We start from the raw sequence: 15844 nt of genomic DNA on the forward strand, positions 1-15844 counted from the left end.
TTTCTTAGGTGCTGGGCAGATTCGAATCGAATGTCAAGCGGGCGCTGTGTAAACGAGTGGCTCGGGAAACATGAATGAAACGTTGAGCAAAATAATGAGGGACCAAATTTACCTCAGCATATTAGAAACTGCCCCTCGTGCTCTTGCGAACCGTGCTTTTCTGACGCACGGATTCTGGGCAGAAGTAAAGGTATATAGAAAGCCAGGGAAATGATGGAAGCGTTTTATATCGGTAAGAAAGGTAGCTTGTGTTAGTGAAACGTCCACATCACTGTACAAGTCCTGAGAAAAAGTTTGTTGCACATGCCTTATCTTACCACACTTGAGGCTCGAATGTGCTTGTTATGCAGGCACAGACTCGATGGTATATATGCATGTGTTTTCCGTAAAAATAAAGCAGTTGCGAATGGCGCTCTGTCCCGTTGTCTTCTCTTGTGTGCTGCGCTATTTGGCGCCTTAAAATAGTTATAATGCGTATGGTCGCATCCCGTCTATCCTCCTTGCCCCTCCCTCATACCGGTCCCTATAAGCAGAGTAGCCGGCTAGAGGACCGTAAACGTGATCAGTCGGACCTCTCTGCATAAACTCTCCCTCGTCAATACGCGAAGTGCCAAAAGGGGCGAGCATCAAGGCGGCACTCAAGCCGAATCAAATTAAAACACGGGTTTAACATTCCAAAGCAACACGGCTATACGAGCTATGCCCTGCAGCAGGGGGCTTACGATGAATTTTGAACATACGTGGTTCTTTAATCACGTGCTCCTTAAACCGAAGTACACGGGTTTTTTTTACATTAAACCCACATTCAATTGGAGCCAAGATTCGAACTCGTGCTTTGCTACAGAAAGATGGCCACAGAGCCACCACAGCGGAAGGAATTACGGTATGTGGAAACAGCTATATGGTAATAGGCCTGCAAAGTGTGCCAAGGGAGAAAAAGTCGACATTACAAGCATACCATGTCCGATAATGTCAACGAGAGACTTCACGAATAGCTTGTGCCCGACCAGTGTGTACATCATACACTTCAGGTGTTGGGTGAAAGTTGCGTAGTGTGCCAGGCCGTCAGCCAGGCCAACATTGCCAGCTTCATGTTAGAAAGTTTCATGTGCAGACACTGACACAAGAGCCGGGGAAACTGGCAACCCAAATGCCTTTCGCTTCCCTCATCTTGCACCCTTGTCTACACGATGTTTAATGTATAAGCATTCTCTGCCCAATACCCCAGCAATATTTGTCACGCAAAAAATTGCAATGCCTTGTATCTGCACAAAAATGCATACTTTGCAAACTTAATAGATTTAATCGTTATAATAGTGTAAATGTACATGATTGGTAGCTTTATATCTTATAAGAACAATCAAAACAAAAAATTGATCAGAGAGAATACCCATATGATAAGATTTATGCATACCCTAGGAATACATAGGGCTCCATAGAAAATGCATGGGGAAGGGGTGGGCCAACTTGAAATTTGGGGGTATGCTTCCACATACTTGGACAACTCCAGCGAAGTTGCTGCATAATTTTTTTTCTACCCTGAATCGTTACCAACTAGCCCTAGCTCAACTTGGCTATAAAATTTCCAGCTTTCACCAAAGACAGCATCTCAGTAAACAAGCGTTTTTTGTGTTTTGGCTTCGTAGCAGTTGCCTCCAGGAACGGAATGCATGACCTCGTGTAGGCACAGCAGAATGCAATAGCCACTAAGCCACCAAGGCAGGTTGCACTGCTCTAAGGCAATAAGAATGCAAAGTGCATGAAGGAAGGAAAAAGCGGAGCTTACAAAAAAAAAAAAAAAAAAACACCAATGATAGCACAAACGAAAAGAAGACAAGCCAGTGTTTCGTTTTGTCCTTCCAAGTTTTATTTTCAAAAAAAAAAAAAAAAGTTCCACAACATTCACTAAATATTACTGCCCGTTAAGGTTCCTCAACGTCCACTGGGGGGCGCCACTTCACAAACGGGCGCACGCGACAAGCCGAAAAAATTGCTACTCACACGCACACACACAGACATGTCGTTTCGCACACACTCTTCTCACATTGGCGCGCAAGCACGTCGTTATCGCGCTTGCTTGTTTTTTATCTGTACATGCATATAATAAAAAAAAAAGACTCTAGAGAACAGCTGAGAATTCTCAGCCCTCCCCCTCCCTTGCATCCGACTCTAGTATCGCATCTTCCCTCGCAAGACGACAGCGACAAAAGTAGGAAGAACAAAAAAAAAAGAAGTAAACTAAGTGGCAACGCAGAATGACACTGGCGGCTTGACTCGACAAAAAAAAAAAAAAAAAGACGCTATGGCCTTGCAGTTGGCTATTCCCCTCCCACCACCAGTCCTCTTCCGACAGACTAACCCTCGTTGCAAACAACAAAAGGACGGAAAAAAAAAATAACCTCAACATAAAAACGGGATAAAAAGGCAAATTTATGCTGCTGACCACCTGCTACATGGAGCCAGAATGCGTCGCAGCAACAGGTAGATGTGTACCAGATGTTGCATCGATACGGGATCAAGGTACAATTGACTCTTCTAGTTCAACAGCAGACTCATTCATCCTCAATTTCTAAGCGCAGGAAACATTTCGAGGTGCATCATGAATTTGGCGCTTCCCTGTCAGAATAACCAGTGTTTTGTGGCTATGCCAGACAAGAAGGTGTAGATATTAGTAAAAGAGACAGTGGTGCCACCTGCCCCCCAGCAGGCATTGTCACCCTTCTGGGAAAGAGTGCAGCAGTTCCTTTCACTGTGAAAATTGCCTTTTCCAATCGGCTGCAGATGACACACAATTGTTTTCTGAGCAGGATGGGCAAACACTGCCCCCCACATGGTACTTAACTACAAAGCGCCACCTCCGCGCAGAATCCGAGTGCCAACGATCTAGCCGTTCATAGAGCCATTTACACAACGTGGAGCCCTGGACTATAGGAGCCCCAACCATGGAACCTGAAATTTTGTTTTATTCATTAAAGTTTCTCTTTCCCTTACTCATGCAGTGTTCCGCACACCGTTTTTAAGTGACCCACTCGTACAAAACATGCCACTTCAGTCACCGCAAGGTGCGGGTTTGCGAGACTGTGCCCAAGAAATCAATGAACCAAATGGGAAAGAGATGGCAACATCACCGAGTTAAATCCCCTCGTAAATTCTTATTGTGCCAGCTGACACGCTCCTACGAACAAGTATTAGCATTTTTTCACCGACTCAGAGGGGGGGGGGACCCTATGCACAAAAATAGTTCACTGCTGTGTACTGCACATGCCTACACTAAAACCGCAAAAAGAACAGTTGCACAAGTGACACGCACAAGGGCTAGCGTTGATCAATGTAAGCCGCACGGTTTACTCCCGCCAACAAAAAGGATCTCTCAAATGTGAAGTACGTACAAAAAACAGCTTATTGCGGAGTAGGTCCAAAAAGAACTGTGGCTGCGTACCGCAGGGCAGTTAAAACACCTGTCCTCTTTACACATCTCTACAAGTTACAAATTACCCAACTTTATGACAACGGAGGGACTGATGCTAAAGCGCAACCGTACCATCCAGTTTCAAAACTGATGGCATAAAGTGCAACCAAAAAAAAAAAAAAGGCAGGTTTGTTTTATTTTTGCCTGCACCCGCCTGCAGAGAGAGGGCTCGTACGTTCACGACACTCCTTTACCAATGTGCTGAAACCAACACAAAGGCCTCAAACGTCACTCTTCTTGTAGAAAAACCTAAGATGTACAAAACCACTGCCAGCTCATTTTCCTACTGCAAAAGCATAACAAAGAAAAAAAAGTAACAGTAAGTTTCCGGCGGAGAGAATAATTAGAACACACGCAAACACATGATCATGTTTTTCTGCTTGTGTTTTGTTTTTAGAAAAATCTCAAGAACCATGAAAAGGAGGCCTCCATTTTGGTTTGCCTCTTCACTTTCGCCACATCACTAAAGCAACAATAAACATCCGAGATGCATTTACTTCATCTTGTTAACACTGTGAACCTGGCACATTCCTGTCAGAAATGCAACTTGCACCCTCACACACTGTGTTCCCGACAAGAAAGCAGCGGGTGCAAAGTGGTAAAGTATCAATGATATATACCCCGAACAGGGTAAAAAAACATTCAACAGTGTACACTAAGATGTTTACACCCTTTTGGGTGCACCTTTGTCCCACAATTGCCATCCGTCTTGCTTCCGCTTCTTTTCTTGAAAACACTGCGCTCACTACTTTCCTGCGAAGAATACTAAGTCACGTTGATAATGCGCATGCCGTACATGGCCTGGAAGCACAGGGCACTCGAGGTGGCTTTTGGGAAGCGAACGCTGGATGATTATTGTTGTGGGACAAAGATACACCCCAAAGGGTGTAAACTGTTTTTAGGGTGTACGTGAGGCAGTGTTCACTTCCAATGTGGCAGAAGTAGTGCAGCATTGCAAGCTCCACATCTCGCTGCGGTGGGGAATAAATAGCGCTCAAACGAATCCACACAATCAAAGCACTGGGAGACAGGTTGCCAAAAAACGCTGACTAAATACGGAAAAAGAAAAGAACAAGATAGACTGCGCAGCGACCAAGTTCTTTATCAGTGCTTGTCCTGTACTCTCGCAGAACACACCCGCAATGCTTCTAAGTACATCACCCGCCTTTCTCAGCTCCGTTCAAAGAATCAATTGCTTGTGCCGAGCTGACCCACTCGTCGCCAAAAATGCTCGCAATGAAAGATGCAAACTTAAGCATTTCACGCCCTCCTCGATGTGACTACACCCCACTGAGCGAAAATAGTAACTGGAGTTAAACTTCACCCTCTGTGGTGTGTCCGCAGAATGGTGGACATCATCTTGAAGCGCATTTCCCTTTTTCGACATCGAGCCTCGTTACACTGCAGTTGGGAATGGCACGAGAGTATTCTAAAATCAATTTACCCTTTAGGGCATATCTGTCCCATAACAATAATCATCTAACTTGGATAGATGTTCTTTACTGCGCACCCGGTACTTCCAGGTCACCAAAAAGGATGCGCATTATCAGCGTGAAAACCATTCTTAGCAGGAAAGCAGCAAGCGCAGAGTTTTCGAGGAAAGAAAAGAAGGCAAAACAGGTGATCCTTGTTGTGGGACTAAAATACACCCCAAAGTGTAAACTGTTTCAGAGTGGCATTTCACACCATTTCACACTAGTTGCTGAAGTTGAACTACACCGTCTATACAGTGTAATTACCACATTGACGGACATCTTTTAGTACATCTCTTTCCTCGAACGCTGAACCCTGGTATTCTCCCGATGAGAACGGCACACAAGTCGCATAGTACCACAGCAAAAGGCGCCAAGTGCTAAAACTGCACACAAAAGTAATCAGAATTAGAGTAAATTACACCTTAAAGGGTGTAAAATGTCTAAGCGGGTACGTAACAAGGGTGCACAAGCTTCCGCATTACTTTGCACAAATAGGTTGTAGAATTCAACAGGACAATGAACTTTCTGCAACAATAAAATGGATGTAACAAGGTGCGCAAATCTTTAAAAAAATTGCTTCACACAATTAAGCTTACAGAAATCATCACAAAGATAAGAAAACATTTCAGAGTTTCAGGCTGTCAGTAAACACACTGCACTTCAGGCAGTACCAGAACACCGGGCAGAGGCAGACGTGCAGCATCACTGCTGGCGCAGTCTTGTGGTGCAGAGATCAACTAGAGCACACAGAAGTGCAATTGCTATGACCGTCTCCAATCTACTGGTGCAAGGGCATTGCCGCAACAATCGTTGAAGTGATTTCATTGGTGCTCTTCCCTTTCCCTTTCTGGAACAATTACGCAACACAATGTTTCAAGGCATTGTAGTTGAATAGTTGATCACAAGAGGGCGCTAACAGTCTAGCTACCGCCATAGATTTCCCTGGTGCACCAGTATACTGTCAGCTAGCATGTTTAATGGCAGGCTAGAACTCTGAAGCAGAACATAGCAACACTACTTCCAGGCATTCCCTAGTAGATAGAGTGCATATGAGGGAAAAAAAGAAGAAAAACAAGCACACTAGCAAGATAGTTAACAATGCACTGAAGAAAAATAATGGACAGGTAAAGATAGATAAAGAACAGGGAAGGAATTTCTTCATCAGCCAGTGTACAGTTCACATGGCGGTTACCTTTATAAAGCTAACGGTTTTCAGACTTTGGAAAGGCTGCAATAAAAAAAAAAACAGACTAGCATTATCTAGGCCTAAAAGCCAAGAGACAAATTTTCCTCAAGCAGAGGCACCGAAAAACAGGCACTGAAAGATACAGTTATCCGAGAAAGCAGATACCAAAAGGTGGGGGGTTAAGGTGACCTGACAACCTGGGAATGAAACGCCACAAAAAATTCATTCAGCCGGGCAGAACACGGCAATTCTTGGGAGTACCTGCGAAATAAAAGGGAGTGACCGGAGCTAGGGCTGCCCAATCTATGCGTTTCTCAAACCATCCGTAAATAAAAAAAGGTTCTCAAACAAGGCGGGGTGTGATCGGCTTGCAAGTAAAGGTAAGCTGCTGTTTAAGAAAGATGAGTAAATGTAGCATGGATTTTTTACAGGTCTGGCGAAAAACAAAACCGGAAATCAGACACATGACAGCAGAGACAGAGCTTCCAGAAGACGTGTGTCAGGATTATTTGAGGCAGGACAAGGAAAGGGGGGAAAGAAAAGCAACACATTGAAGACAGAGGGCACAGAGTAAGGGAAGGGGAGGGGGAAAGCGGAGGAAATATGCAAAGCATGGCCGTGAGCAGCGTGTGAAACAAGGACAAAAAAAAAAAAAAAAAGAAACTCGGCAATGCAGTCACAAAACGTCCCCCCAGCTCTCACTGCACAGTACTTGCTAGCACACACACACGCACGCCGAGATGTAGCACTGTCTTTCTGTCACACCACGGTTTTGGGAAAGGAGAAGCCGTCGTGCCGGAGGGGGAGAGAGGATGCGAAAGACGGCAAGGGAAGAGGAGGACGACGGCAGGGCCGCCGCCCCCACCGCCGGAAAGCGTGTCTTTTTTTTTCAGTGGCGGCGGCGGTGGCGTGCGCCGTCGCCACCGCTCGCTGCTTCTGCCGATGCCACCACCGCTGCTGCCGTCGTCGTCGTCGTTTCGTCATTTTGCCAGAAGCCGGGGGACAACAACAGCCTGGCCGTGATGGTGGTGGTGGCGGCGTGCAAGTGTCATCCTCAAGCGCACCTGGCGTCTCCGCTGCAACTGGGTTTCAAAAAAGCACAGAGGATAAGAATGTGCAGAAGCCCTAAAAAAAAACGTCTCGGGTTTTACGTGCCAAAATCACAACATGATTAGGAGGCCCGAGGGTACAAGGCGAGGGACTCCAGATTAATTCTAAGTGTTAATTTAACACTTCAAAGTATTTCATATTCAACACTTCCATCAACACTTCAAATTAACTTCAGTGTTAATTAACACTGAAGTTCTTGCACTTCAGCCCCGCGACCGTGATTCGATCCCATGTCCTCGGGCTTAGTATTACACCTTAGCCACTATGCATCACTAAGCACTAGACGAGGTTTAAATGAATGCTAAAGAGTAATGACTAACTGGCCCTTCTGGGCCAGTCTTACTGTCCCACAGTCGTTCAACTGGAGTGGAGACAATGGGTGTAAAACTAGCTGCTGTTCCCATTCTGGTCAAACGACTTGGAGCCCCGGGTTGCTCTGGTGATCTATGCGAGACGATAAGCAGCGGCAACAAAAACAGTGCTGTTTATCCGAGCAGTTTTTACAGTTTCAAAGTAAGGAAATAATGCTCCTCCAAGTTTAACACGAGCGCAATGGGAAACATGTTGAAAGTGGTGTGTTGGCGTCATCAACCTATGGGAAAACTAGCCCTGTCTCCATTCTGTGATGACATGCTTGCTTGGATGGTAGGCTGTTGCCAAACAGTTGCAATCACATTTTCGGTTTCGTATCTAATTGTAATGCACAGTCAGTTTACAACCGATTTTTCTTGTCACAAAGGTGTGCAATAGAATCAGGTAAGTATGGTCTTCCTCCAACCAGCCCTAAGAAAATTTCAGACTGGGCACCCAGAATAAGAAAAACAAGAAAATAGGAAAGGGGGGGGAGAGACCTTTTTGCACACTTGGCAGGTTACGATAGAGCTGAGGTACAGTTGACTTCCGTTAATTCGACCGTGACAGGACCGACGAAATTGATCAAATTATCTGGCGGGTCAAATTGAACAAGATGCAGGAAAGAATAGCAAAACACATTGCTCATTCTTTTGGCAGTATTTGTCCAATTCTAACACACCCCGAATCAAACACTCACTCGCTTTCTATGCATCCAAAGTATAAAACCAACTGAATAATGACATTACAGCTCCTAAACAAATTGGAAATCTAATGCACACCCGATTTTTCAGCAAGAAAAATAGAAAGGGGTCGAACATGCGTTGCACAATGGCTGCAGATTTTCTAAAGTTAGCTTCACCGCACAGTTATTTTTTCAATGTCAGCTTCGCGACATTACGACCATGCTACGTGTGAAAGCATACGAGTCCGCAAAGGCGGTTTTTGTTTCGTATCCAATTGTACTGCGCAGGCAATGTGCGGCCTAATTTTCTAGTAAAAAAGAGATGTACGCGTTAGAATCGCTTAAATAACGTAGTGAGACACTGCGAGCTACTGTTATTGCTTGAAAATCTTCCGCGGCGTTTTCAGTGGGAAATGACGTGTGTTCTTCGTGAAGATGAAGGTCTCGGCGAAGCTTAGGGAACGGAGAGTTCCCTGAGCTCCGCCGAGAACATCTGCCACTGAAGGGGTCGCTATTGGGGCCACCATAGGGGTCATGCACATTGGCTGGTCGCGAAGGCCAATTTTAGGATTGAAATAATGGATGGTTGGGCCCACAGAAATGCTTGGGCACCAGCCACGACCTTCGGTTGGGATCGCATTAACCAAAAAATATAGTAACTGGAGTCAAATTAACAGAAGTCTATTGTATATCCAGCGTTAAGGTGAGGGGGTTGACAGAAAAGACAGGACCGGAAGGAATCTAGTCTTCCAACTGGTTTTACTGCTGTGAAGAATCCAGCAGAGCACAGCAACATACTGAAATGCTCAAAACGTAGCATATGAGTTTGAGCACTTGTCACAGACGCGTGGCATACACATCGGCACAATTATTAATTTTTTTTCTACAGCGTAGGCTGTTATGGGCTGATTCCAATAGCTGTTTCAGTTCGCGATGGTGTCCGCCACCACCTCCGCCGACGGCGTCCAGTAACCGTAACTGCTATTGCTGGAAATGCGAAAAAAGAGCACCCGTTTCCCGCCGGGATCACACCCGGGCCCACTACGCGGGAGTCAGATACTCTACCACTGAGCCATGCAAGTGCTTGCTGTAAGGTATCGAAAAAATGCCCTATACACACATCCTAGGCAGGCGACGAGATGCGATTCAGACGAGGCGCACAATCAACGCGATCCCAAGCCTCCCCCTCCGCCAGTATGGTGGCGCCATCTAGTTAAGGCGCCTGTAAATGTATAGCTACGTGCGCAGCTACAACCAGGCATCATCGGGCTCGGCAAACTGCTGTGCAGAGAGCATTACAAGCTGCAGCTCGCCGTCGACGCGGGGCGGACAGTTCACATCGTTCTCATCAAAATGAGGCGAAGAGAGTTTGCTGCGAAGACCCTGTTGTGCGTGGTGCCGAAATTGGAGCTACTCTTGAGCCGCTCCACCAGCTTACGCTGCGACTGTGCCGCGCAGGCCTCGACTTTTTTTTTGACACAGCGACAGACTCAGTGCTGTGAAAGACATAGGTACATGTCATGCAATGCGATGTAACATTAAGTAGAGTAATGTTATGTTGCAAAACGTGATTTAATTACTACATGGAAGGCATTGCAGGTCTGAACCTATTTACTACCAAACAGGTGGAGCGACACTTCAGGGACCATCAGCGACAGCGCGATGTTTTAACTCCCAGCAAGAACATGGCACGATGCAATGCTGGAAGCACAATGGCGCACAAATACACGATGTGGCGTAACCTTACGTCCACAAGTTCTAGATGTAATACTGGAAAAAAAAAAATCAAGGTTAAAATTACAAGGTACTGCAACCTTCGTCGTGACAAGTTCGCTCACCATTGCCAATTCAAGGGTTAAACTCTGCGTCACAAGATAGTCACTACCGCCATTGTGTCTGACGTACAGCTCTCCGGTTACCCGGTACACCTCCACAAATGCGAACACGTTTACGGACAAGCCAAAATTCCTCAATGTTCAACAAGATGCTTTCCCACCTCCTGGTTGAGATGGAGGCCCGTGCCGGTCAGTTGTGGATCTTGATGGCCTTCTCGAGGTAGTTGTAGCGAGACCGCTTCGGTGCCTTGTTGACGTGCTCAATGCCCAGCCACGGCCGCGGGTGCATTGCTGTTGCTGCGAGGAAGCGGGGGACAGAAATCGGGGGGACAGCGCGGGGGAAAAAAAGGGGAGGAAGCGGCGGCAGAGGGGCTCTAGGTTATTTCCACGCAGCCACCTTTGCTGGGTGGGGCGGGAAGGGGGAGGCACCCTCATCGCAACCTCAACCACTACTGCCACTACACGTCTCGACGATGGCAGCAGTATAGAAAGTGCGCCACCAATGGGTCGTAATCGAATGTGTCTCGACTTTCTAAACATGTACTGTGCAAAATGCAACAAGGCACAAAACGGAGGACCACTGTCTTCTTTTTTTTGCAGTAGACTGGTCTGCTACAGTGTACTTCTGCGATTTTAACGATGAATACAAATGGCAATTGCCCAGTACCAAATGGATTCCTCATTTAAGAAAATAATTACAGACTTTCCGAACATGTTATATTTGCATTTAGAGCTTCTGGCTAGCGTAACGCACAAGCAAGCAGATTATTTTCCTCTCTATCTCTTTATTTTAATTCGTGACAACTAGACGGGTATGTGGTCTTCTCTGCAATGCACAGAATGGTGACGCACGCCTCAAACACAAGTCTCAACCACAGATCGCCATTGTGACCTATCCCCCTCACAAACTAATTCTGCCCATAAGAAACTGTTTCGCATTTTTTGTATCGTCAGAATCATGAAAATCCTACAGCTGCACGACAGATACCATCAGAAGTGTTTCACGGCACTTAAATATTTTGGTCAATGCTTTCGCTTTTGATGCACTGTGTCGGCGTGCACAACTGTACACACAGCACATTAAAACAGGTTGCATGTGTAAAAGTTACCGAAGCAGAGCCATATAATGGCCACAATAATCAAAGCATGTATTTGCGGTGAAACGAGGATGGTGGAATAGGTTTGGAGACTGCAGTCGAGTCCACTTATAACGATCCCAGATATAACGATCTATCGGTTATAGCGAGCCCATTCCACAGAACTTGCAATTTTCCGATCCTGACTATTGGAAGTGCATCCAGATATGACAAACATTTTCAAAAGCACCGTAATGTTAGAATGAACACTTCAAACCTGGTCATTGTAAAAGGAGGGTGCACATCTGAAGCACGGAAGTTTGTCCAAACTGGGCGCAATTTGAACCAACGGCCGCTCAAACGTTTACGTAACCCAAGTCGGAGTGAACGCGACCCAACCTGTCACTGCCAAGCAACGTTGCAAAGAGTTGGCAGTTACGGTTCATTGACACTTCGTTTTTGTTTTTGCTGGTAACGGTTCATGACGGGTTCTACCTTTTGAACGTTGCCCCTTTCTTCTGCTTAAGAAAAAACAACAAAGGAATGGCTTATGGCACGTGTGGCCGATACTGCAGCCGTAATGGTAAAACCTTTGCAAAATGCCAGCATGCTGCAGCAGTTAATTCCGCTTCCAGCCAACTAGAACGCTTCACTATCATATGCAGAATCCACTCGCATCCCACTGATAGTAAAATATATCACAAGCTCTCCAAGAAAAAAATGGCGGTGGATACGCTTGTAATGGCAGGTAATCAGAACTGGCCAGGTGGCGTATCGAAGAGGCTATGCTGCTGCATTTCATTCTTTACATGACGTTTTTATGGAAACTTGCAGTTAGATTTGGAAAAGTGCAGGGAACAAAAATTAAGGCACTGAAAATCCTAGATTCCTGGTAGACCTGAGATAAGCTGCTTGAGATATAGGTTAGCTGTACTGGTTAATGCAATGAGGTGTGTAGGCTCTGACACCGTACTGCTTTCAAGATTGCCCTGCGTTACAAATTACATTAAATCCTCGCAAGGACGACCCGCTCTGTGCAATGGTACCAGTACAGACGTCAATTAATACACTCATTTTATGCTCAAATTATTCAGCCAGAACCCTTCCCACAAAGTAGGGGGAAGTGCTGAAGAAAGTCACTAACCCTTTCTGGTCCATTGTTTTTAGTTTTTATGAAGTGATAATTTTATACTGCCTGCATCCGAAAGAGACGAGAAAAATATACAGCAATACGAAATTGCCACTGGTGTTTTAATGGGCAATGAAAAATGTTTTTCTCACAATCTGCCACCAACTCGAGTTGTAAGCAGCCCATAATCCTTCGGACTTGGTAAGCCATAGTCATAATGGTGCGATATATAGCCACAGCTGATTTGAAGGCCATTTTCTTGTTGCCCAAGGCAGATGATACTCATTAGGAAGCAGTGCAGAGGCCCAACCTCAACATGATGGCCGATGCACCGAAAAACTCGCACCGGCATTTCTGGAAACACTTTCTGCCGTGTTTTTCTCAACATCAGGTATTTCCTGCAACACATTGCGACTCCTGCACAAGTAATCGGACCAGAAAGGGTTTAAGTGCCCTTCGTAGAGCTTCTGCTGCCGTCTGCCACAGAGGTCTGCCATGCAAAATTTCTTTTCTGTCACACCCACCTTGGGGCGCCTGGGCCATGAAGTCTGACAGGTTGACTACGTACTCGTTGTCTTCGATGAACTGTGCCCGGCCCATCACTACGATGGCGAACTTGTACTGCACAATAGAGTAGGCGAGAGCATGTTAAAGCATGTTAAAGGGCCAAGAGCATCGAAAGTAAAATAAGCGCGAAGCGATGGCCAGGAAGGTTTTATAACGAGGAAACTAGCACACAGAAGACAACAGACAAAGAGACAGAGCACCAAGAAGGTTCACTTATTAGCTCAAGGCCACCATTAACAGGTGATGCCTTCAGCATGTTGCACTCTCTACACAACTATGAAATACGAGTGAAAAAATTGCAGAGTGTACAATGAAAACAGATGCAAACTTCAAGAGATTATAGCATAAACAAAATATATAGCACACCACCATGAATAACACTAAGCTGCTGCAATAACAGAAAATTCAACTGACAAACTGTGCATTCTGCTTCCGGGATGAGTTAATTGGCACGGTAGAGGCACATGAATGCTTACAGGTGCTGACAACCATGCCCGAGACAAGGCAAACCATTGCATGTGCAAAAAATTGGACCATAAAGCTTACTCAGAGACTGTATTCGTCTTTTTTTTAAAAAGATTTTCTTGCCGTAAACTATGTGCAAATGAAAAATCGTTAAATATGTGTCAATAGGACAATCGTAATCGAGTGCCAAAACAAAAGAAAAAATTGGGCATTTCACAAAAAATTGTAAAAAGTTGGCAGGTGTGCATAACCATCCTTGCTATTCTCCCGAGTAATTCGCTCTCCCAGCAAGTTTGGAGTTTTCCTGCAGGTAATGTACGGATGTACAAATGCAGCCTATGCATAGTCTGGAAATTGGAGAAATGTGCTGGGCGGGCTCACCTTTTCGAACTCTTTCTCAGGAACATCCAGCTTCTTCTGGATCCTGTCCTTGACTTTTGCGAAGGGTTCTCCCTGTATTGAGCAAAGCAGGACACTGCCTTGTCACCTCGTGCCCACGAAGGTGACCCGACATTATCGCCTTCAGGCACACATTATGATGGACTGTCGATAAATACAGTAGAACCTTGTTTATACATTTTGGGGGGAAAACGCGAGGAAAAAAAAAAAAAAAAACTAACCGAGAAAACGTGCGATCCGAAGTCACCCAAAAATTTGGCAAAATCAACTGCAGTTGATCTCTACGTAATGCAAAGCGTTGTACGAATCGCTGCAGCACGAGACGCCGACACGCACCCAGCTGGAGGGGCCCGAAGCGGCCCCAGACATGCATTGTTTACCTGTACATAGTGTTTTTACGACGGCAATGGGAAACCGTAACGAAATCGAATTGGTGGGCGACGCCGGAATACAGTCAAACCTCGATATAACTAACCTCGACTTCACGAAACTCGCGATGTAACAAACTATTTTTATTTCCCAATCTTAGTTCCACCGAATTAACGAAGCCTTGCATTAACGAAATTCGCGATATAACGAAGTTTTTCGCTGCAAGTACAACTTCGTTATATCGAGGTTCGACTGTACAAAGCCTACGATGCAGCCAGAGCGAGAATGATGCCCACTTTGCACCGCCTGCAACACAGAACGGCGGTGCGTTTGGGTTACCGCCTATTAAATGCGTGCAGTACGATCTCAACTGCACTATGCCCCACACACTGTGAAACACGCAGGTAAAAATGCTTATCGCATTAGGGTTGGCGGCGATCGCAGTAAATGCGATGTGTGATCACCCGGGAGGAGATTTGGTGGTACCGGAATAGGAAACAGTGCGCGCCAGTGATTTGACGAGAGAGAGAGGTAGGCGAGTATTGCGGGGAAGCGGCTGTAGCAGGTGGCTACTGTTCTCGATTGCGTACACCTTGCACCTTTCCTGGTCTTCAGGGGATCTGCCGGCCGGAAAACGCATCCTACTATTGCAGTTTGGCGATGTACTGAACGATGGTGCTGGAAGATTGTTTTCCAGGAACATGCGAACCGGTAAAAAAAAAAGCGTAACTATTGAGTCATTTTTTGTGTTCCCAATCGCGAATGTCGACGCCGGGAAATCGTACATAAAGGGATTACATCAACGAGGTTATACTGTTTTGTCTAATTTAGGCAACTCGAGTCAAAAGCGCTCGACACTCCACTGCGAGGAAGACAAGGTGGTAGGAATGTTGCTTCATGTATTTTTAGAAAGTCTTCATAATTAGAAATTAACTATCAATTGATTGTGCGGTCAGTCTGGTTGTGTTCCAGCATAAGAGGAATAGAGTCACAGGCTCCAAGTAAATGCATAATTATTGGCTACACGTGTTAGGAGAAAAGAAAAATTCTTTCAACATTTGTGGGGAGCGTCCCCATAGTAGAACCATCATCAAAGTGGTCATCTGTAGCAATACTCAACACCCACTGAAGTGAAATGAACACTCATCGACTATGCAGTGGGTTCAATTCACCTAATGCTCAATCTATCAAATTTTTGCCACCACGTTTTATAGATTCTGACTCATTCTGAAAAAGTTCATTTAGAGCTTGCTTCTGTAGTTCCGTGTAAGTTTTTTTTTTTTTTTTTTGCATTACCCAAATACAAAACCAATCAATTTACAAAGCTGTTGCTCTGTTTAGGTGGAACTTCCGATAGGTTATTTCCATTTACCGAGATTCTGCTGCATTGAGCTAGGAGGCTCAGATTCTGGTGTATTGAGCTGGCAGGCTATTCATTACAGGACGAGTATTGCAACAATTCAGAGATGGTGGAGTTCAAACAGTGCGAGAGAATGGGACAAGCAACAGTCCGAGTGACAAACAAACTAAAGTGTGCAAATCATAACGTATGAAATCTACGAAATGTACAAGATAGCAAAAAAGAAAAAAAAAAAAAACATGCAGCACAAGTAGCACTTGGGGTGTGAGAATACCGAATAGTAGATTTCAATCGAATATGGAATTGAATCGAAAGTCGAATATTGAATTGAATATCAGAAAATTTATCACCAAGTTTAATTCTTACAA

At 45.2% G+C, this 15844-nt stretch overlaps 1 protein-coding gene across 8 annotated transcripts in view; it reads right to left on the minus strand.

The window, feature by feature from the left end:
• Positions 1-1844: 1844 nt before the first annotated feature.
• LOC119453120 (ubiquitin carboxyl-terminal hydrolase 7-like) overlaps positions 1845-15844 on the minus strand; it is a 70452-nt gene continuing 56452 nt past the window's right edge. For 6 of the 8 annotated variants that reach the window (XM_037715121.2, XM_037715118.2, XM_037715119.2 and 3 more), the window contains 4 exons: positions 13730-13801; positions 12841-12937; positions 10273-10408; positions 1845-7212 (listed from right to left, as the gene is read on the minus strand). In XM_037715121.2, coding sequence (XP_037571049.1) covers positions 10302-10408; positions 12841-12937; positions 13730-13801 — 276 coding nt within the window. In that variant the 3' untranslated portion in view covers positions 1845-7212; positions 10273-10301. The remainder of the gene's footprint in view (positions 7213-10272; positions 10409-12840; positions 12938-13729; positions 13802-15844) is intronic. The other 2 variants (XM_037715120.2, XM_037715123.2) reach the window with 1 other exon arrangement.

The sequence above is a fragment of the Dermacentor silvarum genome, chromosome 5 (assembly GCF_013339745.2).
Source record: "Dermacentor silvarum isolate Dsil-2018 chromosome 5, BIME_Dsil_1.4, whole genome shotgun sequence".
In the NCBI taxonomy this organism is placed as follows: Eukaryota; Metazoa; Arthropoda; class Arachnida; order Ixodida; family Ixodidae; genus Dermacentor; species Dermacentor silvarum.